General features: G+C 41.2%; 1 protein-coding gene across 3 annotated transcripts in view; it reads left to right on the forward strand.

Moving 5' to 3' along the window:
• Positions 1-27623, forward strand: part of LOC124802849 (sodium-coupled monocarboxylate transporter 1-like) — a 235068-nt gene that overhangs the window by 177751 nt on the left and 29694 nt on the right. For all 3 annotated transcript variants that reach the window (XM_047263870.1, XM_047263872.1, XM_047263871.1), the window contains 2 exons: positions 7783-7869; positions 18488-18672. In XM_047263870.1, the coding sequence (XP_047119826.1) occupies positions 7783-7869; positions 18488-18672 (272 nt within the window). The remainder of the gene's footprint in view (positions 1-7782; positions 7870-18487; positions 18673-27623) is intronic.

The following is a 27623-nucleotide window of genomic DNA, read 5'->3' on the forward strand; positions in this document are numbered from 1 at the left end:
CCTCATTAGTTATGTGATCTACCCATCTAATCTTCAGCATTCTTCTGTAGCACCACATTTCAAATGATTCTATTCTCTTCTTGTCCAAACTATTTACCGTCCATGTTTCACTTCCATACATGGCTACACTCCATACAAATACTTTCAGAAATAACTTCCTGACACTTAAATCTATACTCGATGTTAACAAATTTCTCTTCTTCAGAAACGCTTTCCTTGCCATTGCCAGTCTACATTTTATATCCTCTCTACTTCGTCCATCATCAGTTATTTTGCTCCCCAAATAGCAAAACTCCTTTACTACTTTAAGTGTCTCATTTCCTAATCTAATACCCTCAGCATCACCCGACTTAACTCGACTACATTCCAGTATCCTCGTTTTGCTTTTGTTGATGTTCATCTTATATCCTCCCTTCAAGACACCATCCATTCCGTTCAACTGCTCTTCCAAGTCCTTTGCTGTCTCTGCCAGAATTACAATGTCATCGGCGAACCTCAAAGTTTTTATTTCTTCTCCATGGATTTTAATACCTACTCCGAATTTTTCTTTTGTTTCCTTTACTGCTTGCTCAATATACAGATTGAATAACATCGGGGAGAGGCTACAACCCTGTCTCACTCCCATCCCAACCACTGCTTCCCTTTCATGTCCCTCAACTCTTATAACTGCCATCTGGTTTCTGTACAAGTTGTAAATAGCCTTTCGCTCCCTCTATTTTACCCCTGCCACCTTTAGAATTTGAAAGAGAGTATTCCAGTCAACATTGTCAAAAGCTTTCTCTAAGTCTACAAATGCTAGAAACGTAGGTTTGCCGTTCCTTAATCTTTCTTCTAAGGTCAGTATTGCCTCACGTGTTCCAGTATTTCTACGGAATCCAAACTGATCATCCCCGAGGTCGGCTTCTACTAGTTTTTCCATTCGTCTGTAAAGAATTCGGGTTAGTACTTTGCAGCTGTGGCTTATTAAACTGATAGTTCGGTAATTTTCACATCTGTCAACACCTGCTTTCTTTGGGATTGGAATTATTATATTCTTCTTGAAGTCTGAGGGTATTTCGCCTGTTTCATACATCTTGCTCACCAGATGGTAGAGTTTTGTCAGGACTGGCTCTCCCAAGGCCGTCAATAGTTCCAATGGAATGTTGTCTACTCCGGGGGCCTTGTTTCGACTCAGGTCCTTCAGTGCTCTGTCAAACTCTTCACGCAGTATCGTATCTCCCATTTCATCTTCATCTACATCCTCTTCCATTTCCATAATATTGTCCTCAAGTGCATCGCCCTTGTATAGACCCTCTATATACTCCTTCCACCTTTCTGCTTTCCCTTCTTTGCTTAGAACTGGGTTTCCATCTGAGCTCTTGATGTTCATACATGTGGTTCTCTTATCTCCAAAGGTCTCTTTAATTTTCCTTTAGGCAGTATCTATCTTACCCCTAGTGAGATAAGCCACTACATCCTTACATTTGTCCTCTAGCCATCCCTGCTTAGCCATTTTGCACTTCCTGTCGATCTCATTTTTGAGACGTTTGTATTCCTTTTTGCCTGCTTCATTTACTGCATTTTTATATTTTCTCCTTTCATGAATTAAATTCAATATTTCTTCTGTTACCCAAGGATTTCTACTAGCCCTCGTCTTTTTACCTACTTGATCGTCTGCTGCCTTCACTACTTCATCCCTCAGAGCTACCCATTCTTCTTCTACTGTATTTCTTTCCCCCATTCCTATCAATTGTTCCCTTATGCTCTCCCTGAAACTCTGTACAACCTCTGGTTCTTTCAGTTTATCCAGGTCCCATCTCCTTAAATTCCCACCTTTTTGCAGTTTCTTCAGTTTTAATCTACAGGTCATAACCAATAGATTGTGGTCAGAGTCCACATCTGCCCCTGCAAACGTCTTACAATTTAAAACCTGGTTCCTAAATCTCTGTCTTACCATTATATAATCTATCTGATACCTTTTAGTATCTCCAGGGTTCTTCCATGTATACAACCTTCTATCATGATTCTTAAACCAAGTGTTAGCTATGATTAAGTTGTGCTCTGTGCAAAATTCTATCAGGCGGCTTCCTCTTTCATTTCTTAGCCCCAATCCATTTTCACCTACTACGTTTCCTTCTCTCCCTTTTCCTACACTCGAATTCCAGTCACCCATGACTATTAAATTTTCGTCTCCCTTCACTATCTGAATAATTTCTTTTATTTCATCATACATTTCTTCAATTTCTTCGTCATCTGCAGAGCTAGTTGGCATATAAACTTGTACTGCTGTAGTAGGTGTGGGCTTCGTATCTATTTTGGCCACAATAATGCGTTCACTATGCTGTTTGTAGTAGCTTACCCGCATTCCTATTTTCCTATTCATTATTAAACCTACTCCTGCATTACCCCTATTGGACTTTGTGTTTATAACCCTGTAGTCACCTGACCAGAAGTCTTGTTCCTCCTGCCACCGAACTTCACTAATTCCCACTATATCTATCTTTAACCTATCCATTTCCCTTTTTAAATTTTCTAACCTACCTGCCCGATTAAGGGATCTGACATTCCACGCTCCGATCCGTAGAACGCCAGTTTTCTTTCTCCTGATAACGACATCCTCTTGAGTAGTCCCCGCCCGGAGATCCGAATGGGGGACTATTTTACCTCCGGAATATTTTACCCAAAAGGACGCCATCATCATTTAATCATACAGTAAAGCTGCATGCCCTCGGGAAAAATTACGGCCGTAGTTTCCCCTTGCTTTCAGCCGTTCGCAGTACCAGCACAGCAAAGCCGTTTTGGTTATTGTTACAAGGCCAGATCAGTCAATCATCCAGACTGTTGCCCTTGCAACTACTGAAAAGGCTGCTGCGCCTCTTCAGGAACCACACGTTTGTCTGGCCTCTCAACAGATACCCCTCCGTTGTGGCTGTACCTACGGTGCGGCTATCTGTATCGCTGAGGCACGCAAGCCTCCCCACCAACGGCAAGGTCCATGGTTCATGGGGGGGGGGGGGGGGGGGGCACTGAAATACTAGTTACTGTAATTTGATGAGCCAATGAACCAATTGCGTTTCTGGGGAACTAACTGTTACTTCGTTATTTTTACGTAATAATTCGTTATAGCCGTAGTAATGTCTGCAAAATATTTTTGTGACTGCTATCTGTAAAAGTGTTATATGAGCAGCAAGATGTCTTGAGTTTATCCCACTTGAGAGAGAGAGGCGTAAAAGACAAAATGTGCGCCAGAAAAACATGATATTTCGAACAGTAGAAACCTTGTTAAGGGGAGAGTACAGTAACAAAAAAGCAAAAAACAAAAACAAAAAAAAACTGCCCGGCAAACTTCATCTTGGTAGCTGGGACTTCGATTTGAAATCTGATGAATAATATCAAATTCCACGAGGGAAGACAGCTATTGTATGTAAGTGGCTACATAATTATTTCAAATTATAGGTGGTGATATCTTAAGATCACACAGCAAGTGACATTTCATAGTTCACCTGCAATAAACATAGAATAACAGTTTGGTCGGCAATACCTCATAGTCAAACCACAAGACACTTTGTTTCAAGATCGTTACTTGTAAATGGTCTTGACCATCTCTCTTCTTATTCGGTAAAATTATGTAACATCGGCTTTGTGGTAGTTGGGTGAAATCATGTTTCTCTACTTGTTTCACAGCCAATTGATTGTCATATCAGGTTTAATTCTCCCGACAATTACTTCACGTGTGTGCTTTTTTCTTGTCTAGGATCAAATCTCTGCTTGGCACGTTGCGGCGTCCTGATAAAATACATTTTTAATGCATAATACGTCATAAATCTAGTAAACGCCACAACTTCAGGAATATCTTGAGCTCAATAGTTACTTTCGATAGTTGCAGTTATAAATATTAGTCTTAGCTTGAGTCAGTTTTGCATAATATAGCACAGAGCGAGGTGGCGCAGTGGTTAGCACACTGGACTCGCATTCGGGAGGACGACTGTTCAATCCCGCGTCCAGACATCCTGATTGAGGTTTTCCGTGATTTCCCTAAATCTCTTCAGGTACATGACGGGATAGTTCCTTTGAAAAGGGCACGGCCGACTTCCTTACCCATCCTTCCCTAATCCGATGAGACCGATGACCTCGCAGTTTGGTCTTCTCCCACAAAACAACCCCAACGTAATATAGCGTTATACGTACACAGCTTACATATTTGACAATTACTTGTCCGATTTGCCCTGTGTTGAAAATAGTGAACTGGAAATACATGTCAATTTGTTTTACATCTATATCCACATGAGTGTATGTATATATTCTGTCTGGCAACATTGAAATCCGTAAATTACAAGTAAAATTAAGATGTCAGTATTGTCTGTTATGAACAATCGAAAATTCCCTTATGTACTATTATATTTTGTTATCAGTTAAAAGCATACCAATATGCAATAGTCAGTTAGTTATTTATTTTGTGCATAAATTGAATCTTTTATGCATAAAACTCAGCAGATAAACTATATCACAAGGCTTGCATTCAAAAAATCTGGTATGTATTAACCAACACAATCACGTATACCACCACTCTAACTGGCGCAGACATTTCAACTGCCTAGACTGGTCGACAGAAACAAGTCCTTACTAACGAAAGTAAAACGAACGATCTCACCAGTTTCAGTACATCAGTTCGTTGATATCCTTGTTTCTTGACAATGTTTCATACATGCAGAATCGCTTGTTGTTGTTGTGGTCTTCAGTCCTGAGACTGGTTTGATGCAGCACTTCATGCTACTCTATCCTGTGCAAACTTCTTCATCTCCCAGTATCTACTGCAACCTACATGCTTCTGAATCTGCTTAGTGTATTCATCTCTTGGTCTCCCTCTACAATTTTTACCCTCCACGCTACCCTCCAATACTAAATTGGTTACCCCTTGATGCCTAAGAACATCTCCTACCAACCGTTCCTTCTTCTAGTCAAATTCTGCCACAAACTCCTCTTCTCCCCAATTCTATACCTCCTCATTAGTTATGTGATCTACCCATCTAATCTTCAGCATTCTTCTGTAGCACCACATTTCGAAATCTTCTATTCTCTTCTTGTCAAAACTATTTATCGTCCATGTTTCACTTCTGTACATAGCTACACTCCATACAAATACTTTCAGAAACGACTTACTGACATTTAAATCTATACTTGATATTAACAAATTTCTCTTCTTCAGAAACGCTTTCCTTGCCATTGCCACTCTACATTTTATATCCTCTCTACTTCGACCATCATCAGTTATTTTGCTCCCCAAATAGCAAAACTCCTTTACTACTTTAAGCGTCTCATTTCTTAAACTAATTCCGTCAACATCACCCGCCTTAATTCGACTACAGCCCATTATCCTCGTTTTGCTTTTGTTGATGTTCATCTTATATCCTCCTTTCAAGACACTGTCCATTCCGTTCAACTGCTCTTGCTGCTCAACTGCTCCTTTGCTGTCTCTGACGGAATTAGAGTGTCATCGGAGAACCTCAAAGTTTTTGTTTCTTCATGAATTTTAATTCCTACTCTGAATTTTTCTTTTGTTTCCTTTACTGCTTGCTCAATATACAGATTGAATAACATCGGGGAGAGGCTACAGCCCTGTCTCACTCCCTTCACGACCACTGCTTCCCTTTCATGCCACTCGACTCTTATAACTGCCATCTGGTTTCTGTACAAATTGTAAATAGCCTTTCGCTCCCTGTATTTTACCCCTGCCACCTTCAGAATTTGAAAGAGATTATTCCAGTCAACATTGTCAAAAGCTTTCTCTAAGTCTACAAATGTTAGAAACGTAGGTTTGGCTTTCCTTAATCTATCTTCTAAGATACGTCGTAGGGTCAGTATTACCTCACGTGTTCCAACATTTCTACGGAATCCAAACTGATCTTCCCCTAGGTCGGCTTCTACCAGTTTTTCCATTCGTCTGTAAAGAATTCGCGTTAGTATTTTGCAGCTGTGGCTTATTAAACGGATAGTTCGGTAATTTTCACATCTGTCAACACCTGCTTTCTTTGGGATTGGAATTATTATATTCTAATTGAAATCTGAGAATATTTCGCCTGTCTCATACATCTTGCTCACCAGATGGTAGAGATTTGTCAGGACTGGCTCTTCCAAGGCTGTCAGTAGTTCTAATGGAATGTTGTGTGCTCCTGGGACCTTGTTTCTACTCACCTCTTTCAGTGCTGTGTCAGACTCTTCACGCAGTATCAGATCTCCTATTTCATCTTCATCTACATTCTCTTCCATTTCTACAACATTGTCCTCAAGAACATCGCCCTTGTATAGACCCCCTATATACTCCTTCCGCCTTTCTGCGTTCCCTTTTTTGCTTAGAACTGGATTTCTATCTGAGATCTTGATATTCATACAAGTGGTTCTCTTTTTTTCCAAAGGTCTCTTTAATTTTCCTGTAGGTAGTATCTATCTTACCCCTTGTCGGATAATCCTATACATCCTTACATTTGTCCTCTAGCCATCCCTGCTTAGCCATTTTGCACTTCCTGTCGATCTCATTTTTGAGACGTTTGTATTCCTTTTTGCCTGCTTCATTTATTGCATTTTTATATTTTCTCCTTTCATCAATTAAATTCAATATATCTTCTGTTACCCAGGGATTTCTACTAGCCCTCGTCTTTTTACCTACTTGATCCTTTGCTGCCTTCACTACTTTATCACTCAAAGCTACTCATTCTTCTTCTACTGTATTTCTTTCCCCCAGTCCTGTCAATTGTTCCTTTATGCTCTCCCTGAAATTCTGTACAACCTCTGGTTTAGTCAGTTTACCCAGGTCCCATCTCCTTAAATTCCCACCTTTTTGCAGTTTCTTCAGTTTCAATCTACAGTTCATAAACAAGAGATTGTGGTCAGAGTCCACATCTGCCTCTGGAAATGTCTTAAAATTTAAAACCTGGTTCTTAAATCTCTGTCTGACCATTATATAATCCATCTGATACCTTCTAGTATCTCCAGGCTTCATCCATGTATACAGCCTTCTTTCGTGATTCTTGAACCAAGTGTTAGCTATGATTAAGTTATGATCAGTGCAAAATTCTACCAGGTGGCTTCCTCCCCAATCCATATTCACCTACTATGTTTCCTTCTCTCTCTTTTCCTACTATCGGATTACAGTCAGCCACGACTATTAAATTTTCGTCTCCCTTCACTACCTGAATAATTTCCTTTAACTCATCATACATTTCATCAATTACTTCGTCATCTGCAGAGCTAGTTGGCATATAAACTTGTACTACTGTAGTAGGCGTGGGCTTCGTGTCTATCTTGGCCACAATAATGCGTTCACTATGCTGTTTGTAGTAGCTTACCCGCACTCCTATTTTTTTATTCATTATTAAACCTACTCCTGCATTACCCCTATTTGATTTTGTATTTATAACCCTGTATTCACCTGACCAAAAGTCTTGTTCCTCCTGCCACCGAACTTCACTAATTCCCACTATATCTAACTTTAACCTATCCATTTTCCTTTTTAAATTTTCTAACCTACCTGCCCCATTAAGGGATCTGACATTCCACGCTCCGATCCGTAGAATGCCAGTTTTCTTTCTGCTGATAACGACGTCCTCTTGAGTAGTCCCCGCCCGGAGATCCGGATGAGGACTATTTCACCTCCAGAATATTTTACCCAAGAGGACGCCATCATCATTTAATCATACAGTAAAGCTGCATGCAGTATCGCTTAGAAAACACATATCTCGAAATATTGCTTTGTTTAATCCATGTATTATTTAATTTTAAATTTAATCACTTACTTTTTTATTTCAGATCACCATTTCATTTGCATCTATAACCACTGGTCCAATACTGGCACTATTCACCGCTGGGATGTTCCTGCCATGGGTTAACACGATGGTAAGAAGAAATGAAAACTTTTTATACATGAGAGCAGATAGTAAGCCTTTGTAGTTCACCTGATTCAAGACATACAAATAGTTTTCGTCGTAATACTACATACAGCTGACTGCTGGAAGCTTGACTCAATTCGCTTTATTTCTGCGTCCACTGTCTTCTAAGAGCAAACAGACGAAGTCTTTTTAGTCAGATCTGTTCCTGAAATGGTAGTCGTCAACCACTTTGTGTACTGCTTTGAAATTTTCAAACATATGCCGCCCACCTTTAATGTACTACGAGCTGCGTGTGTTGGAACGGTGACTAAACCAGTAAGTACACCGACCATCCGTAAAGATCCGAGACTGACTTTCTCTGGGAGTATAAGCGACATCAGTGCAGTAACTACGGTGGTAGCTTGAACTAACAGCTGTAAACAAGGGATGATGCATTTGACCAGGCTGTAGTTAGCAGGCTGGAACAATCGTTGGTTAAGAATGTAGTGTTCCGTAGTGTCGAGTTTTCATTTACGAGGTGGAAGAAACCCTAGATCTTTCATAAGACAAAATTTGTGTTACACTTCTAAGTGTTAATTTTTGTTGCAATACCATTATCCATAATAATTATAAAATTATTTTTAGGAAATTTCGTTAAAAAAAGGAAAGGACTTGCGGCAGGAGTTATTGTGCCAGGAATCGCATTGGAGCGACATCTCTAAATCAAGTGTTCAAGGCAAACGTGGTGTGAATGATACGAATCTATACAAAACAACAAATTGGAGAAATACACATGAGAGGTCAACCCTTTGACAACATAACCGACATTGAAGCCATTATGACGCGCGAGTTGAACAACATCCCAAGGATGTTCTTTTCTGACAGCTTTACGGGGTCATACCAGCGTTCTGGACGTTGTACCCAAGTGCGAGAGATTATGTAGAACACCTGAACCGCTAAAACCATTTTTTAGTAATGTACCCCCTAAACTTTTTGGAACAACTAGGTAGGTTGCTCGTTTTTCAAACCAGATGAGGAACCTCACATCTGTGATTGTACGTTACTACGCCGTTGAGAGGAGAAGCTGTTTCGTCACTACAAGTGGATCACTTCCGCAATGCTGTGCGGACCATGAGATGCTAACAAATGAAAAAGTATGAACTAGTTTTTGTTTAATGTTACCGGACAGCGCTCAGCGTGGAAAATTATCTATTTTCAACTGAAATTAATTTTTAGAATTATATATTAATACCTTGATATATATCAACTGGGACAGGTGAAAATGTGTGCCCGACCGGGACTTGAACCCGGGATCTCCTGCTTACATGGCAGACGCTCTATCCACCTTTTTTTGTTGATCTTATTTTTTGTTCTATATAGTTCGTTGAATTCATTCGTGGCGGATGTCCGATGACACTTGTTGAGGTTGTTCGTAGATCCGTTCACTCAATTTTTTTTATTACAGAGGGTAGCTAAACCCTCTGACCGAACACACTGAGCTACCGTGCCGGCAATCCATCTGATCCACCGAGGGCGCAGAGGATAGTGCGACTGCAGGGACTATCTCGCGCACGTATCTCGCGAGACCCACCTGGTTATAAGGTGAGAACCTTATACATTCATTACTCGTGGAAGACATTCTTACCAAGTCCCGTAAGAGTTCAGGTAATACGTGGGCATCCGCACAGAGGAAGAAGGTCTCGCGGAACTTGGTAAGAATGTCTTTCACGAATAATGAGTGTGTTGGGTAGGTACACTACGAATGTAGTGTGTTACCATGTAAGGTGAGAATATGGGTCTCGCGGGAGGCATGCGCGAGATAGTCCCTGCAGTACTATCCTCTGTGCCCTCCGTGCCTCAGATGGATAGAGCGTCTCCCATGTTAGCTGGAGATCCGTTCGAGTCCCGGTCGGGGAACACATTTTCACCTGTCCCCGTTGATATATATCAACACCCGTCAGCAGCTGAAGCTATTAACATATAATTCTAATTTCGTTTTAGATGGTTGCAGGTTATGTCCGAAAGAACAGACGTCATATCGATATAAGTACATAGAAATTAATTTTTGTTTAAAATAAAAAAAAAATTGTCTGACATAGGAAACTTACTTCTTTAAAAACTTGTAGCACTGTTTATTGAATTTGAGAAGGGTTGTAAGACAAACCAGGCATCACTGAAAGCTCTCCTACACGCCCCCGGCAGTTTTCAGACTAGGGAAACTACCTTGTCAGTCACTTATCAAACCTAGCTTGATTTTCATACTGGGAGCGAATTTACACGAGCTCAGAAATTCTGTAATTGCACGTTCGAATCACCAAAAAACCTCACTTCTAATGGTTAGCTATATACGTACATATATACATCTCGATGGCAGGGTGCTAGAAACCAGTACGTTAGACTTTTCTATATATTTTGCATCATTATCCTCCCATTGGAAAGAATTCTTGGGTAATTTATCAGTTAGGCAAAAGGTATTCATTACCCAGAAGAAAGCAGTTACAATTATTCATGCAGCTTGCACACAAACATCTTCCAGATATCTATTTAAACAATTGAAAATATTAAAGACACCTTACAGAATATTTATTACCTTATAAAATTCGTTGTCAACAATCCACTGCAATTTAAGAGTAATAGAGATATTCACCAGTGCAATACCAGGAGTAGAAATGATCTGCCCTTGCCTCTAATGAATTTAAATTGGGCACAGATACGAGTACAATACTCAGCTACATTATATTTTTGTAATGTGTTCACAGAAATAAAACGTTTCACATAGATCGGAGGGTATATATGTAGAAAAGTCTAACGTACTGATTTCTAGCACCCTGCCATTGAGATGTATATATGTACGTATATAGCTAACCATTCGAAGTGACGTTTTTTGGTGATTCGAACGTGCAATTACAGAATTTCTGAGCTCGTGTAAATTCGCTCCAAGTGTGAAAATCCAGCTAGGTTTGATAAGTAACTGACAAGGTTGCTTTCCTAGTCTGAAAACGGCCGATGGCGTGTAGGACGCTTTCAGTGATGCCTGGCTTGTCTTACATACCTCCTCAAATACAATAAACAGTGCTACACGTTTTGAAAGACGTAAGTTTCCTATGTCAGACAATTTTTTTATTTTAAACAAAAATTAATTTCTATATACTTATATCGATATGATGTCTATTCTTTCGGACATGACCTGCAGCCATCTAAAACGAAATTAGAATTATATATTAATAACTTAAACTGCTGACGGGTGTTGATATATATCAACGGGGACAGGTGAAAATGTGTGATGGGTGTAAGTGCATATATTTCTATTGGTGAGTGAGGACGGTGTACTGAACAACATTACATCAGCATTTACTTCGTTTGCAGACTAATAACTACAGCTATTAGGTGTACTATGCTTTTAGGTTAGTTAGTACCTCGAAGTTTGTGTGGCAAGAGCAAGCAACTAATCTTTATTTTCCTATAAGTCAGGCGTTGAAGTGTGAATGCTAATAGGCGTATTCCACTTAGTGGTGCAGTTACGACCGTGCAGGAAACATGAAATAGTATATTGTGTGAAAACATTACTATGCTATGCGACATGTTTGCAGGAAGACCGTTCGACATGAAGAAAAACAACTAACACCCTGACCCTGTACTTATACCTGTTACACGCTGCATAATGTCTGAGAAGAAACGTGAAGCACCAGAAGGGCAGCAGGAAAACTAATGAAATTTCTTGGGTTGAGAGGGTACGTGATGTTATTTCAGTGATTGCAAAATCGAGTCAGAGTGACAGTATGAGCACACTTATCAGGATGACGTTGCAATCCCTCTGGCCTAGATGCATGCACTAATTCGGCTGGGAAAGGTACCTCTGCCAGCTGGTCCAAAACTTTGATGACTGGTCCTTGATATCCTGGATCATGACACTGGGACGAAGTTGGTGTCCGAGCTGGTTGCAATGTGTTCCACTGCGTACAGATTTGGAGTTCTTGCTATGGTAATACTTCAACAACATGTAGACATTTCATTGAAACACATGTCCTGTGTGGACGAGCATTGTCATGTTGGAAAATCGCACCACGATAATATCACTTGAGAGGCAGCACATGTAGGATGTCCATAACGCACCGTTGTGTTGTGAAAGTTCCCTCAACCATTATCAGCCGTAGCCTGAAGTCATGTACGGCGACTCCCTTCACCATGACGCCAAAGAATTGGAAGAATGGAACCTCTTTCACCTGGACGCCTAAATACTCGCCAAAGATGCTCACCCGGGATAGTGCAGACCCGCGATTCATCGCTGAACACAGTGCAACGCTGTTCATCAGCAGTCCATGCTTCCCGTTCATGACAACACTCAGAAGCGCCCATTTGTGTTGTGGTGTTAACGACAGCCTACGTGTGGGACGGTTATTCTCTAGTCCAGCTAGTGCTGGTCTTCAGTCAATAGTGTGGGAGAGCACGGGATGTTGTAAGGAGTCCCTTACTTCGTCGAGGATGAAAGACGCGGATGTAAAGGGGTTCTGATGTGCTTCGTGCATAATACCGCGATCCTTCATTTTGTTGTTCGACGTGATTCGCCGCAAAATTGAAGAAACCTGCTCTCACGTTCTCATGCAGAGCAACAATGAGCCATTGTAACATCCGAATGCCCCATAGATCTGGATATTCCTCGACTCGACCAGCCTGCCAGCTACCCACAATGAGGCCTCTCTGTCTATGTGAGGTGTTAATAGTGGTGTTCCACACGAGTACGGGGTACTACCGTGTCCTTCATAGTGGTCACTGAAAATCCGATGCAGTCCATGCCGCGTATTTATCCTACCAGGCTTGGTAACAACACTAAACACGAACATCACCAATGCACTCTGGTGTCCGTTGAATATGTCGCAGAGAATTGCAGCACTAATCATTTGCATACTCGTCGATGTCATTAATCACGAAATGAATAAAGGGAACATTCCGGCACGATCTTTAGCTTTTCTTCCTTTCGTGTGCAAAATGTGTAAGTGGGCTGTTTAGGTTTTTATGTTGGTAACGCCACGTAGTACCCTGTATGAAAATCGCAGTATGTGGCTGGTTGGACTCATTGTTGGTATATACGCTTGTGTAGTGTTGGGCAGTTGGATGCGAACAGCGCGTAGCGTCAGGCAGTTGGAGGTGAGCCGCCACCAGTGGTGGATGTGGGAAGAGAGATGCCAGAGTTTTGAGAGAACGATCTGGACGTGTGTCCGCCAGAAAAAGGAAATTTGTTTAATTGGATGTCACAAAATTATATATATATATATATATATATATATATATATATGTATATATATAATGACTTTTGAACACTATTAAGGTAAATACATTGTTTGTTCTCTATTAAAATCTTTCATTTGCTAAATATACCCAACAGTAGTTAGTGCCTTCAGCAGTTAGGATCTTTTCTTTAGCTGGCAGTATTGGCGGTCGCTGTATTCCAGTAGTTCGATTATGATGATGATGTTTGGTTTGTGGGGTGCTCAACTGTGCGGTTACCAGCGCCCGTACAAATTCCCTACCTTTGCTCAGTCCAATCTCGCCACTTTCATGAATGATGATGAAATGATGAGGACAACACAAACACCCAGTCATCTCGAGGCAGGTGAAAATCCCTGACCCCGCCGGGAATCGAAGCCGGGACCCCGTGGCTCGGGAAGCGAGAACGCGACCGCGAGACCACGCGCTGCCGACCAGTTGTTCGAGTGACGAAGATTTTTGTGAGGTAAGTGATTCATGAAAGGTATAGGTTATTGTTAGTCAGCGCCATTCTTTTGTAGGGACTGTTGAAATTCAGATTGCGTTGCACTAAAAAATATTGTGTGTCAGTTTAGTGATGATCAGAATAAGTAAAGTGAGAACTGTCTGAGTACGTTCAGTTTCGCTCAGCTGTTTGAAAATCAAATAACGTAGGAGTTCACCAGCACAGTCATTCATAATTTTCAAAGGGGGAGTTTCACGTGTCGTTTAAAGTAGCAAGAATCCTCTTTAAGTTTCAGGCGAAAGTTGTTTTCCGTCCACCATCAGAGAATGTAGAGCTTTTAGGATCAGTAAAGGACGACTTGTTACTGCAGAATGCCAGAATTTACGAAATATCTTGTAGTATTGCATGGCTTACAAAGGTCAGACCACATGCTCTGTGAAAAAACGCTGCGCTGAACATTAACGTTGCACTCGCCTTTCCAACCAAGCAAGTCCGCTATGGCCAAAGACTGCTCTTCCACTGGACACTCGGTGAAGCATGGCGGAACTGTGCTTATGACCACAACAGCATCTTTTTGGATCTCCGTTGATAAAGATTCCATGGAAAAACGCCTGGCGGAAAGATTGACGAACCGTGACAGTGGCAACCAGTTGGACAGTGCAAGGGACCCCACGATTGGTTCTGATCGAAGACGACAGAGTGCTCCAACGGTCGCGGAGAACTGTAATCCAAAAAACTGAGCTCCACGACCGAGCGAGTTGGCGCAGTCGTTAGTCGCTGCTCTCCCACGCGAGAGGGCGAGGTTCAAATCCGCGTCCGGCCATCCAGATTTAGGTTCCCCGTCATTTCCCTAAATTGCTCCAGGCAAATGCAGGGATGGTTCCTCTGAAGAGGAACGGCCGATTTCCTTTCCCATCCCTAAAACATTTCGAGCTTGTGCTCCCTCTCTAAGACCCCATGTCGACAGATGGTTAAATTCAAATCTTCCTTCCTTCCTTAATGCTGCTTACAATAGACTGATCGAACGTACATCTGTTCTTTACAGTTGTGCAAGTGATTCAGCTCTGACGTCCCTTATACGCCAAGTAAAAAATCAGTCTCGGAACATTTTGATCAGACAGTGTAATCCGCCACCCGTTCTATTTATTAATTTCAGTTGATTATTACTTTCTATAATCCGGCTGTTTGGAAAATTGGGCATGGGACAGTCATAAGCAACCAATTTTTGATGACGCACTTACTTCCAAGATACATGCTCCGATAATAAAGTCCTGACCGCGAGACTACGACTTATACCCTGTTCCTTGTGCCACAGTGTTCTATAACTCATTCCTTTGCAAAATATTCTAATAGTAATGAAAAGGTTATAATATGTGAACAATTTCATATGGAACAGTTAATTTATTCCGCTTTAAATTCAAGTGTCACGTCCCTACTTGTTCCGTGTGCACTGACAATACAGTTACTGTCACTCACCTGTCACGAGCTTATATGAGTTTACCATTGCCGATTTTTTACTGTGCGATCGCCACGATACATGATACACGATACAGAATTAATCCTGGGCTTCAAAATTCTCACTTTGTTCACACACATATGCGTCTGCTTGCTTGATGGGTCTGGCGCGACTTTGTACACTCTTTCCTCAAAACACTTCACTTTTATACGCGATCGCGGGAATCGCAAGCACCAGGGACCTGCCTTGCAGCGGTTTGAGTGACTCTCTCCTTCGCAACAGACCATCTCCAGGCACCGTTCTAGAACTATGGGGCATCCCCGTCGGCGATGTAACGGCGCTGAGGGAAAGAAGCATAAGGCCGTCGGCGCATGAGACGAGTTAGCTAACGGAGACGCGACGCTCTGCGAGTTTTGTAGCGTCACTGCCTTCTAGTTCATGTTGAGAAGCCACTTCGTCACTTGAAATACGAAGTAAGTTCTGCGATATTTCGGCGACGTGTCACGTAAAGTAGAGCAAGTAGGAAACGAGAACGCTCCCTACGTAACAAGCAGCAAACGTGATGCCCGCAGAAAGCAAGACGCCATATTGTACTTGTTCAGTTGAAGCTCATATTCGGTGGCTACTGTGTGATACGTTAACATCCTCTGTTTCTAAGCACCAGCACACTGAATGTCTCGAGAACGAATCGTTATTGGTACGACTTGTTATAACGAAACTACGGGAAATGTGGTTAAAAAACTTTCGTATTTAGTTATTATCACGTTATAGCTCGCGTGTTACCGGAGTAAGCAGTTTTAAGGCAACGGCAGATTAAAGGTTTATGAAAAATGAGTCGTTCTTGTTATGATTTCTTATGTTTCTTGTAATTAAATGTAAACTTATAACAAACCGTCGATTAATTCCTATAGAAGACTATAAGTAAACTCCAAAGTCTCTTCTGACGGAGGTACAGCGTAGCCTATATTGTAGTGCTGAGATTAGATCGGTATAGTTTCAGGTTATGTTGAATCTAATTTTTTTCTTTTTCATCTTACGTTTTCGAAAAGGTTGTTGGAATTTCTTACTGAATTAATAGAAATCACTTGAGCAATACTTAATATTATGTAAATATTAGGCCGGCCGCGGTGGCCGAGCGGTTCTAGGCGCTTCAGTCCGAAACCACGCGGCTGCTACGGTCGCAGGTTCGAATCCTGCCTCGGGCATGGATGTGAGTGATATCCTTAGGTTAGTTACGTTTAAGTAGTTCTAAGTGCTCAGAGCCATTTGAATTTTTGTTAAGTTCAAATTGCTCTGAGCACTATGAGACTTAACTTCTGAGGTCATCAGTCCCATAGAACTTAGAACTACTTAAACCTAACTAACCTAAGGACATCACACACATCCATGCCCGAGGCAGGATTCGAACCTGCGACCGTAGCAGTCTCGCGGCTCTAGACTGTAGCGCCTAGAACCGCTGGACCACTCTGGCCGGCCTTTTGTTAAGTCCCATAGTGCTTACAACCATGTGAACCATTTGTAAATATTAGTGCGTTCTCTCTCAGCAGTCAGTTTGTTAGATTTGGTGAATTTTTATAAGCTGAAGTCCTCACTGATCAGGACATGTATCTTTCCTTTTCGTCTTGTTACATGTTCAAGATTACTGAAGCTTTTATTTGTGTATACTACACACAGAACAACACGACTAGCATATGGACAAGGGAGGAGATGTGCGTTTTAATAGAACAAACGTAGGAATTTTGCGCGCTTCCATTTCCGTGAACAAACCGTATTGTTTGAGAGCCAAATATAGCCGACAACTCGCCTGGAGAGCGGTGGCAGTGCCAAATCACGTTAAGAAGCTCATCCCGTGTGTCGGAGGCGGTGTGTCTCGTGACGTTGGACATCCCGTCTGCGCGCACGTCAACGTTAGTGCCTCCTCCCATGTGCCGACAGCTTAAGAGTAGATTCGATCCTTTAAATATAGGATCTGTGCCCTTGCAACGATGTATGTAAGACAGGAACGCATCGTCGCTGTGGGTGTGCAATGAGCTGTTATGGATCTGGATGGATGCCAATATTTTGGGTTTCTCTTTGAGTCTATGCCATTACGCTTCATTGTGGTCCTCAGGGCAAAGGCTGTGTTAGGTGCCTCTTGGTAAGTGTGCATTTCAAATGCCCTCGAGTGTAGTACGTTGCGTTCGTACTAGTTGATGGATCACAATTAACAATAAGTTGTTAACTGCTCGTTGACATTTCATGTCTTTTGCTTATTGTCTCACAATTTCTTTACTAGTTTATTGAACGGAACGTGAGTCGAAGTACGAGGCGTGTTTTTTAAGTAAGTACCGTTTTGAAATTAAAAAAGACGTACTAAGATATCTCATTAATTTTACTTTTTACATGAAAGCCTGTATCTTAATCTACGCACTGAAGCCATTACAGTCTGATTCTTCCTTGTTTACGTTGTGTACTGAGTGTTTAAGATGCCTCCGATAATCGTGAGTCCCTCCGTCTGTAAAGTACGGACTGTTATAAGTTTTCTTAGTGCTAGGGGCCTGAAAGCGATCGATATTCATCGTGAGATCTGTGCAGTTTGCGGAGAAAACACTATGAGTGATGGAATGGTAAGAAAGTGGGTGAGAGCATTTAAAGATGGCCGCACAAATGTGCATGATGAACAACGGAGTGGGCATCCTTCGGTCGTTAATGAAAGTTTGGTGCAGGAAGTGGACAATAAGGTGAAAGAAAACAGATGCTTTACGATTTCCTCCTTGCGTGATGACTTTCCTAATGTTTCTCGTAGTGTTTTGTATGGCATTGTGACCGAGCACTTGAATTACCGAAAATCGTACGTACGTTGGGTACCGAAAATGTTGATGGATGTGTACAAAACCAAACGTTTAGACAGTGCATTCACTTTCCTTGGGCGGTACAACAACGACGGTGATGATTTCTTAAGCCAAATTGTTACGGGCGATGAAACATAGGTGGCCTACGTCACACCAGAATCAAAGCAACAGTCCATGGAATTTGAGCAAGGGCATCGTTTTGCTGCAAGACAATGCCCGTCCGCATGTGGCGAATCAGACCAAAGATCTCATCACATCTTTTCGATGGGAAACTCTAGATCATCCTCCGTACAGCCCCGATTTTGCGCCCAGTGGCTATCATCTGTTCCTGCACTTGAAGAAACACCCGGGCGGTCAGCTCTTCACGACGGTGACGAAGTCAAAACAGTGGTGATGCAGTGGTTAACAAGTCAGGCGGCAGACTTCTATGAGGCAGGTATTCAAAAACTGGTACAATGTTATGGCAGGTGCCTCAATATTGACGGAAATTATGTAGAAAAGTAGATTAAGGTACAGGCTTTCATGTGAAAATAAAATTATTGAGATAGCATGTCTTTATTTAATTTCAAAACGGTACTTACTTAAAAAACACGCCTCGTAACATAACAGAATGTGTGCGCGATGAGTGAAAGGGCATCGTCTGTCACAGGGGGCGCTGGCGGGAGGCTTGGGTGGCGCCGGGCTCATGTCGTGGCTGATCCTGGGCGCCCAGGCGTACCAGGCCAGCGGGGACATCCGCTTCGCCACCAAGCCCTTCTCCACCGAGGGCTGCCTCTACGAGTTCGACCGCGCCAACAACGGCTCCGTCGCCGTGCCTGCGGATTACCGCAGCAGGTGAGAACATGTCTCCTAACCACTCTTAATCACTTCCCTGGCATTGGGACGTGCGCCTCCCACGATAGAGTATCACAGAGCCACAGGGAATTTGCTGCATTTTGTTGCTACATATCAATGTCCCATTCGCAAAGGAAGGCCGCTTAATAGTTTTCAAAATTCTTATAATCGCAGACTGCGCCTCTAGATTGTGCTGTCTTCACGTTTGTTAACTCTCTGCTCCGTGTTATCGAGTCGAATTATTTCGCACCTTTAAGTTGTTGCGGACAAAGCTGGCAACTCCATATTGAGGGTGGTTAATTCGGGACAATAATTTATAGCCTTGGATGCACCCTCAATTCCACAGAGCGTTGTCATCTTCAGTATGAGTCTCCTGCAGCGCTAAGACGTCCGCCCTATTCTCTCTCAAAATTTTAGATTTGCTATCACTGCCCAGGAAACGCCTCAAATCTAGAAGACCAGCATATGAAATGGGAGTCCAAATGCTATCCACAGGATTCGACCAGGACGCAGAGTGGAAACGTGAGTGGCAAGCTACAAGAACCCGAAACCACGAACTGGTAGACAATCCAACAGTTCCAGTTCTAGGCTTCCACCAACCAAGGAAGGTGTGGGTGCAGTTAAACAGATATCGGACTGTTGAGGATAGGTGCAAATACAACATGCACAAGTGGGGCTTTTCAAGTGACAGTGTGTGTGACTGTGGTGACACCCAAACAATGAGCCACATTGTGAACGATTGTCCAATCAGACGCTTCCCTTGTGCCACTGAGGAGCTCCAGGAGGCACTCCGCTGGATCGAGTCCATCAACATCCGAGTGTAGTCTGAGCCGTTTTAAAACTTGTGTACTACACATAATTTCACATGTTCATTTTTATATATATTTCTTTGTTTTGCTAAATGTGTATTACTCTAATTGATGCAAACGATAATAGTAACAATAATAATAATAAATAATAAATTCTAAAATTAAGGAAATAGAAAAGCAGGAAAGAAAAATTCTCAGGGAGATTTACGGTCCAATCAACAAAAATGGCATTTGGATGAAGAGAGCACAAAACGAGCTCTATAGAAAGATGAGCATAGTAACAGATGAAATCAGAAAGCTCCGAGCCAAATTTTATACACATATCTACAGGGTGGAAGACTCCAGAACAGCAAAGAAATTATTCAGTATTATAACAAGGAGTAAATGTGGCACGGAATGGCTGAAAGAAGTCCAGAGGGATCTACAGCAGATCAACATAAAAAATCTCGAAGATCGCACCGAGTGCCGGCATAAAATCACAAGTGTGATGTTTGGGGAAAGAACATCGCGTCAGCCTGGTAAAAAATGGACAGAGGAACGGAAGAAGGAGCATTCTGAGAGGATGAGGAGGTTTTGGGAAGCAAAGAAGAAAAACATCCGAAGATGAAATTATGAATTCAAGTTCAATCGCTCTCCTAAAGGGGAACAATCGTTATAATAATAATAATAATAATAATAATAATTTCTTACCTGCGGGTAGGCAGCCAAATGAAAAATCTGAAATTGCGCCTTTCCAAATAAATTGTGTCAAAGTTGAGCTCTACCAAAATTTCAGTTCTGTAGTTTTGGCACACTACACAAATGACGTAGTAATTGGTATGATAACCGGTAGTAATGATAGCATTGATAGGGGAAACATAAATGTATATGTAAGAGAGAAGCTGGGAGCCGACGAATTCTCTTTATTTTTTTGTTTGTTTGGTTGTTTGTTTTGCACGTAATTACAATCGTACATCATTTAGTGTCAGTTCATTGTGTATTTTCTATCCTTGCAGAAAAGAAACTGAGTTTTATAAGTAATGAAAATTAGTTAATCAGGCAATTTCCGCGCTTTTACGTAACCAAAGTAATTACTTTTGATGCACGTACAGAGTTTACATGCACACACATACACACACACACACACACACACACACACACACACACACACATACACACATACATCTTTCACATTTATCAATAATAACAGGAAACTCTTGACTTTGATCATGATCAAGATCGTTTTGCTGAATAAAAAATAACGGTCATGGTCGACGTAAAGAGTTCTTGTTATTTATGGACAACAGAAACATGTTTTATATAATTTCGACGAAGTATTGAACCGGTGTTTCGTATATTTTTGTTTTATGGTGTCTTTTTATTTTACATTTTTGCTGAGGAAACAGCGTTTTCAATCGCTATGTAATATGTCTGTGTTGTTTTATTTATTTTTACTACAGCATCCTCTGTTTCACGTTAGAAACTAACAATTTTCCAATAAAATCTGAAGTAAACGTTTACAATTCCATTTTGCTACAAATACTAGTTACATTGAGGTAACAAGCAGGAGAATACCTATGTAGGGGAAGAATGTTCCTTTGGTTATCTGGCCCTTTACGTATCCGCACTCAGTTTCTAGATGGGTCGCTGTTTCTGGCTTTTAGGGATATCTAGTAAGACACTGATCGCATATATAAAGAAAGCGATCGTTATGCGATAATGCCTGACAGATATGCAACACACTTAACGTACAGGTAACGTGTATTACCTCATCTGACGAAAGCTATTAGTAAAGCTACCGTAGTCTACACATTCTTATGGTAGTCTACAGTAGCCTGTGGTAGTGTTACACCCCTAGTGTCACGTATAGACGTTTGCCACGTCACTAACAGTTCCCGTATCGTTCACCTGTACTGTGAGTTTCAAATCTGGAGAGTTCCTCTACCCATGAAGAGTGCCTGCTGTCCGTAAATCTTCTCGTTTTTGCACAGTTGTAATCTGAATTCTGGAGGTACCTACGAATACTCCTGTTTGTCTCAACTTTTCCCAAACTGAAAAATGAGACGGTGGGATTTTTACTTTTTCATGTTGTTAATTCTGTCTACGACATTACACAAGAATCTCGCTTATCCGAACTAGGTGCGGCCGGATAAAATCACTGTTACCAAAAATCCGGAAAAATTCTGCTAAATACAAGACCTCTAACATGTACTACAATACACAAAACATTCGTGGCACTTAAATTCTATAGTATTGTAGTCTATTGACGTTTCGTTAATAACATTTTGGCTGGAGTTGCTTCACGCTAACGTTCTAGGTAAACTATCAGTTTTTCCAGGTATGCCGTTGCCTCCACACGAAGCATTATTTGTCCCCCTGGAACGCCACTGACGTTGTCCATTTCACCGTCACTGTCGTTTTCTGTAGTACAGCAGGCGACAACACAAATTTCGTTAACTCTCATCACACAGTAACCTTCATCACTCTCATTCTGAAACCAAGCATCAATGTCTCTGTAGCCTACATCCAAACAACCAGGAATGTATGCTGATGTTTTAAGGAATTCAGAGGCGTTGAAAACTTCGCAACTTCGCAACAAACTTAGTGGTGAAATCACAAACATCAGGCCGTACTTTTTTCGATGACTTGTACGACATTCCATCATGCTTCGACTCTGCAGGGAATTCATCAGTCATAATGACGTGTCAGCATCTCAGCAACCCATGGCAATATATCATACCCGGGTGACAGAACGGGCTGGTCAATGCAACAAATGAACGCCATCTGTATTGAGGTAGCCCAAGAATTAATGTCCCATTGGGGACTGATCTGAGGATCTTGCTGTACACAGGAGCACCTCAACATCATGCAGACATTTAATACAGACAGTTGCCAAAGTTGAACAAGCGATGTCCCACTGAAAAACGTCACCAAGAACAGTCGCATAAGTGGTAATTCACGAGGATGCAGAATGTCCGTGAAGTACCGTTGTGCCATCAGAGTTCATTCAGTTACTACCAGCCATGGCTTGAACTCATGTACCACAACTCTCCACACCATTATGTTGGAAAGAACACCGCTGCGTCTTTCCAAAATATTGGAAGGACGGGACGTCTTCTCACATCACCGCCATATTCGCTGGTGATCGTCATCCGAGGTAGCGTGGAACCGCGATTCGTCACTGAACACAATGCGACGCCTTCTAGCATCAGTTAATGGTCCCCCGATCAATGCGGCACTCCAGACTCAACCGTTTTGTGTTGAAGTGTTGACGGCTGGCTACGTGTGGGTCGCCAATTTCCTAGTCTGACTGCTGCTAGTCTCCAACCAGTGGTGCGGGATGCCACAGAATTTTGCAGAGAGTCTTGTTCTATGGTGTCGAGCGCAGATTTGTAGGAGTTACTATGTGCTTGGTGCACTATACGGCGATCTAACCTTGTGGTGATCAGTTCTGGTCGATCGGAACTTGACGACAAGTATGCCCGCTCTCACGTTCTCACGATGTCTAACATTCGGCAACTGTCACATCCGAGTACTCGAAATGCCGGCGAAATGTAGACTCACAGTGAGGCCCTTTCAAATTGTGGCAGGCATTGTTAACGCTCACATGGGTAGATGGCATCTCCGTTTCGTTCACAGTGATCACTCAACGTCTGAGGCTTCTCACACCCCATAAACATCCTACCAAGGCTGGTAACGACACTAAATACGAGCAACTCCAATTCAGCCTGATGGTCGGTCCACCTGTCGCAGAAAAATGATACTCTAATCAGTTACATACCCGTCGATGATGTATCTGTGTACATTGACTATATCCTCTGGGTGCTTCACTTTTTTTCCAGGCAGTGTCCTTCCTCCTTTCTTGTACGGTTTCCCGCGGTCTCCTGATCGTTTCTATACTACACTGCACTCCAGTTACACTCTTTCAGGAATGTTTTCCTCCATTATACACATATGATTCCCTTGTGTTACAAACAGCTTTTGTCAACTTACCTATCGCTTTCGGTGTCTTCATTGCATCGGTTGTCTTGAGGAACAGTGTCTGGGTGATGCAGTAGTTAACGCAATTGCCTAGTAAACAATAGATCCCGGGCTAGAGTCCCGGTCTGGCTCACGATTTTACTTCTCACCACTGATTCCGCACTAAATCGCAATGCAGCTGATATCATTAGTTCCTTCCCTTTCCTTTCCTTATTCCCCTCTCCCTCTTCAATTTATCACAGTTGTGGATCCCTCGTGGCAACTGTTCTTTCAGATATGTCCTAAACAACAGATGCCACAGATTCATGTATATGATTCGCCTAGATGGGCAATGAATCCACATCATTCAGTGAGGGCGCACATTTACGTTCGACCCTTAACAGGAATCTAAATTTAGTGAGCATGAAGGACATGGATCGGAACTGCGGATAGGTGGTGCTGGTTTGGAATGTGAGTTGGCCAGGGAGCTTGCCGATATAGTCCGCGGATTTGTGATAAACACTGTGTCCAGGTGTGTAATGTTTAACGCAACTGCCTAGTAAGCGGGAGATCATGGGTTCGACTCCCAGTCCTGTTTACATTTTCACTCGTTGCCACTGATTCTGCACAATGTACCGAACAGCTGATATCCATTTCCTTTCCTTTCTTCCCTGTCTCCTTCAGTTTACATAATGCATATTTAATTATTTTCGATAACCAATACAGAGGCATAAAAATACAACGTATAGTACATGGCAAACTATTGCTTCTGCTGGCTGTTTCTTCATCTCTTTTCTTATTACGTTTAAAATATTTTAAATCTTACTAAACATACAGTCCATTCATATATCCATAAACTGAGTAACATGTTAGTTCCAGAGTGCAGCGTGCAATCATTTCAACATGATAACATGATCCAGTATATAACATTTACTATTTCATTATACATCCAAGCATAAGTGACGATTTAGGGTGATTTTTTAAAAGAACTAAATATCAGTTCTTAGAATGGTATCTTTGTTTTATTTTCATGTCAAAATACTTCTTCTGATCATTTGCTTGGTTTTACAATGTAATTATAGTCTAGCTCATTTTTATCTTCTTGTGGAATAGTGTAAAATCTGTAGATAATTATGACAAATTATTCATGATTTTTTCTAAGTAGTACAGATAGTAAAACCACTTTCACTTCTCCAAACACTTGTTTTGCTGGGTTTGCTTCATTGTGTATTTCTGTCATGAATATTCAAGTTACTCCTCACTCAGCTAAAGAGTTACAAGACTTATTGCCTCAGGTTATGAAACGAGTTCTTTTAACAGTCACTGTGTCGGTTGTATTTTATATCGTGTATAATTTTAAATGCTTAATGAAAACATTATGTAAAGAAACATCACACATCCACATATTTACAAAGTGACCATTTCTAGTGATCTAGTAGGAATAATTAGCTGTAGATCTCCTTTCCTGCCCTTATTACTTGCAATTGTTTTTTGACATAATAATTAAGATGTAAAGCATTTTATACTTTCCCCCTGATGTGGAAATAACAGTATTAATTAAACTTTTAGCACATTTAATGACACGGGAGTGCCCCTACATCTAGTGCGTATCCCAAGTCACCTCATTTATCATACATACTAGCCAGTTAATACCAGGCCATCTTCTGTAAAACAATACATCTCGTTCAAGCATATAGTGTGGTATAAACATGTTGTTCGGCTCACCATTACTTTTTCTTTTACTGTAGGCAAGGCAGTCAGTATTTGCTTCATTGTGTAGAGCTGATTCTTCCAGTCCTGGTGGTAAATATGTTCTTCTTGAATGTAAATTACTTCAAAATTGCACTCTTCCAACTACAATGACCATCATACAAAACATGCATGCAACAATTTACAACGGAATACTTTATAATCTCTATATACTTCTTATGGTGACTTGCTAAATAAAAATTAAATATTATTAATGCTCAGATTGCGTCTAAAGCTTCAAATTTAGTGATAGAATGTGATTCCTCGCCAGTTCTTAGAATATTACTTGCGTAATTTCTTGTGCAATATTTCGCTTTTCTGCAGATAAATTGGATTTTTAGGTAATGTCTAAATGAACACACAAAACATCCATTGATAAACGAAACTCAAACTCTGGCCTTCCTCAGTTCTTATTCATTTCCATCAAGAGCTGATTAGTTTTCTGCTGTGCGCTCCCAAATAGTATTTTTCTTTAACAGTCAGTGTAGTGCTTTGCCATTCCGTGCCTGTGTCGCAACAAAACTTCGATAAAGGCTACATGACTCAACGAATGACCTTAAGTATGTATTATGTGGTGCAGGAAAATTTCGAACTACTGGAGTTTTGTTTTAGTCAGGTATGATTCCTGGCAATGAAGTGATGAGACCAATACATTTAATGTTTCCTACTACATTCTGTGTTTTAGAGATTTTATGTTGCTCCAGCCCTCCAAAATACCTGTAAAATATTTACTCAGCTCCAGATGTTTTTAGCAGCTAGAAGTAACTGTGATACACAATCCAAAAATATGTGCATTCGATCCAATAACTGTTGTGTGGATACTTTTTCCGAGACTACATCTGCAGTCACATGAAATCCAGACGGTAGGACTCTAAATTTATAGCTTCTTCCAGAATATATAATGTACATTTTTATGATTCTTTCTCATTTATATTCGCCAATTTGGAAGTCTTTCTGCTCCCATTCTTTTAATGTGGCCAAACCATGTAAGCCTATATCTCTCCATAGTTTCCTTTAAGGACTTGATCTTCAGCGTGTTTCATATTGTTTCATTCCTTGTCCTATCCCTACTCGTCTTACCAAGGATCCGGTTTCCAACGCTCATCTCTGTTGCTCGTATTTTGTTCAGAGCTTTCTTTCCTTCTAACCTGGCCATATGCCTCTATGAATACAACTCTGATGCCTTTCCCAAATGCCCATTTCTTTTCTACAACCTGTCTGTCTGTAAGCATGGCATCTGTAGTTAATCTTCCTGGTCGAAATCCTTATATGAATCTTCATGCAGTGGCACAATAGCGCTGTTCCTCTGTAATTTTCGCAGAGCACCTTGTTACACTTTTTAAAGATAGGTGCAATAATTTTGTCCGATCATCAGTAATCTCAAATGCCAATAGGTTCTGTGCCTTTGGTTATATCCACTCTGATGCCATCTATGCCAGGAACTTTGCCACTTTTTATTCCTAATATACATTTCTCTACGTTCAAGATCTGCCAATCTTCTCTTTCTATTTCCTCTGTGATGCGTTATGTCTTTCGTCCACCTCTATCTCATCATGTGTATTTGTTTCATCTCGCCCTTCATAAACTTTGTGGAAGTTCTCTTTCCATATTTTCAAAGCTTCTTCCTCCAATAATTTTCTTTTTATTTCCTTCTGTTACCTGATATGTGGTTTAATGTCTTCCTGTTGTCCTACAAATTCTTTTTTTTTTTTTTGCTTTTTTGGTTAATTTTCTTCAATATGTCATCTCAGCCAATGCTATCATTTTCCTTGCTGCTCTGCTTAGTCATTTAAATTTTTCTCTATTATGTTCCCATCTGTTTTTGAACCAATTTCTCCATGTGTTATTCTTCTTCTTGACTGCTTCTGGAATTCTTTCATTCCACCATGGAATTTCTTTGTGCCTGACTTTAGTTGATATTCTTCAATGTTTCTTCCGCTGCCTTGACCAGCATTTCGGAGACGATAAACGTAGCTCGTACGTCGCGCGCATTACCCTCCAAAAAGACGAGTGACGTGGAACCTACCAAGGTCCACCGTTTCTCAGCTCTGTTAATATATTACAACATTTGTCTTCGTTCATTTTAAGTGATCCTACGATGTTTGGACTACAACTAAAATGATTTACTTTGCAGTAACTGCCACTCGTTATGGTGGGAACGGAATACAAACAACATTGTGTGTTATTTGCTTTGTGGCATTCACACTTCCCTTGTTGACACGCCCCGCGCTGACAGGGTCACACACAGTGCAAAGGACTTCGATTGTTGTCTGCTACACCCTTTGTATATATCTTCAACATACAATTCAGTAAAATATATCTAACTGCCAAGGAGCTGAAAAAAATGAACTTTCGTTTCACAGACAAGACCATCTGCAGTTTGTAAGATGGAAAGACATTAGGAATGTATTTCTTCTTACGACAAAACACGAAATAAGTGCATCCATTGTCAAT

The sequence above is a fragment of the Schistocerca piceifrons genome, chromosome 6 (genome assembly GCF_021461385.2).
Source record: "Schistocerca piceifrons isolate TAMUIC-IGC-003096 chromosome 6, iqSchPice1.1, whole genome shotgun sequence".
Taxonomy (NCBI): Eukaryota; Metazoa; Arthropoda; class Insecta; order Orthoptera; family Acrididae; genus Schistocerca; species Schistocerca piceifrons.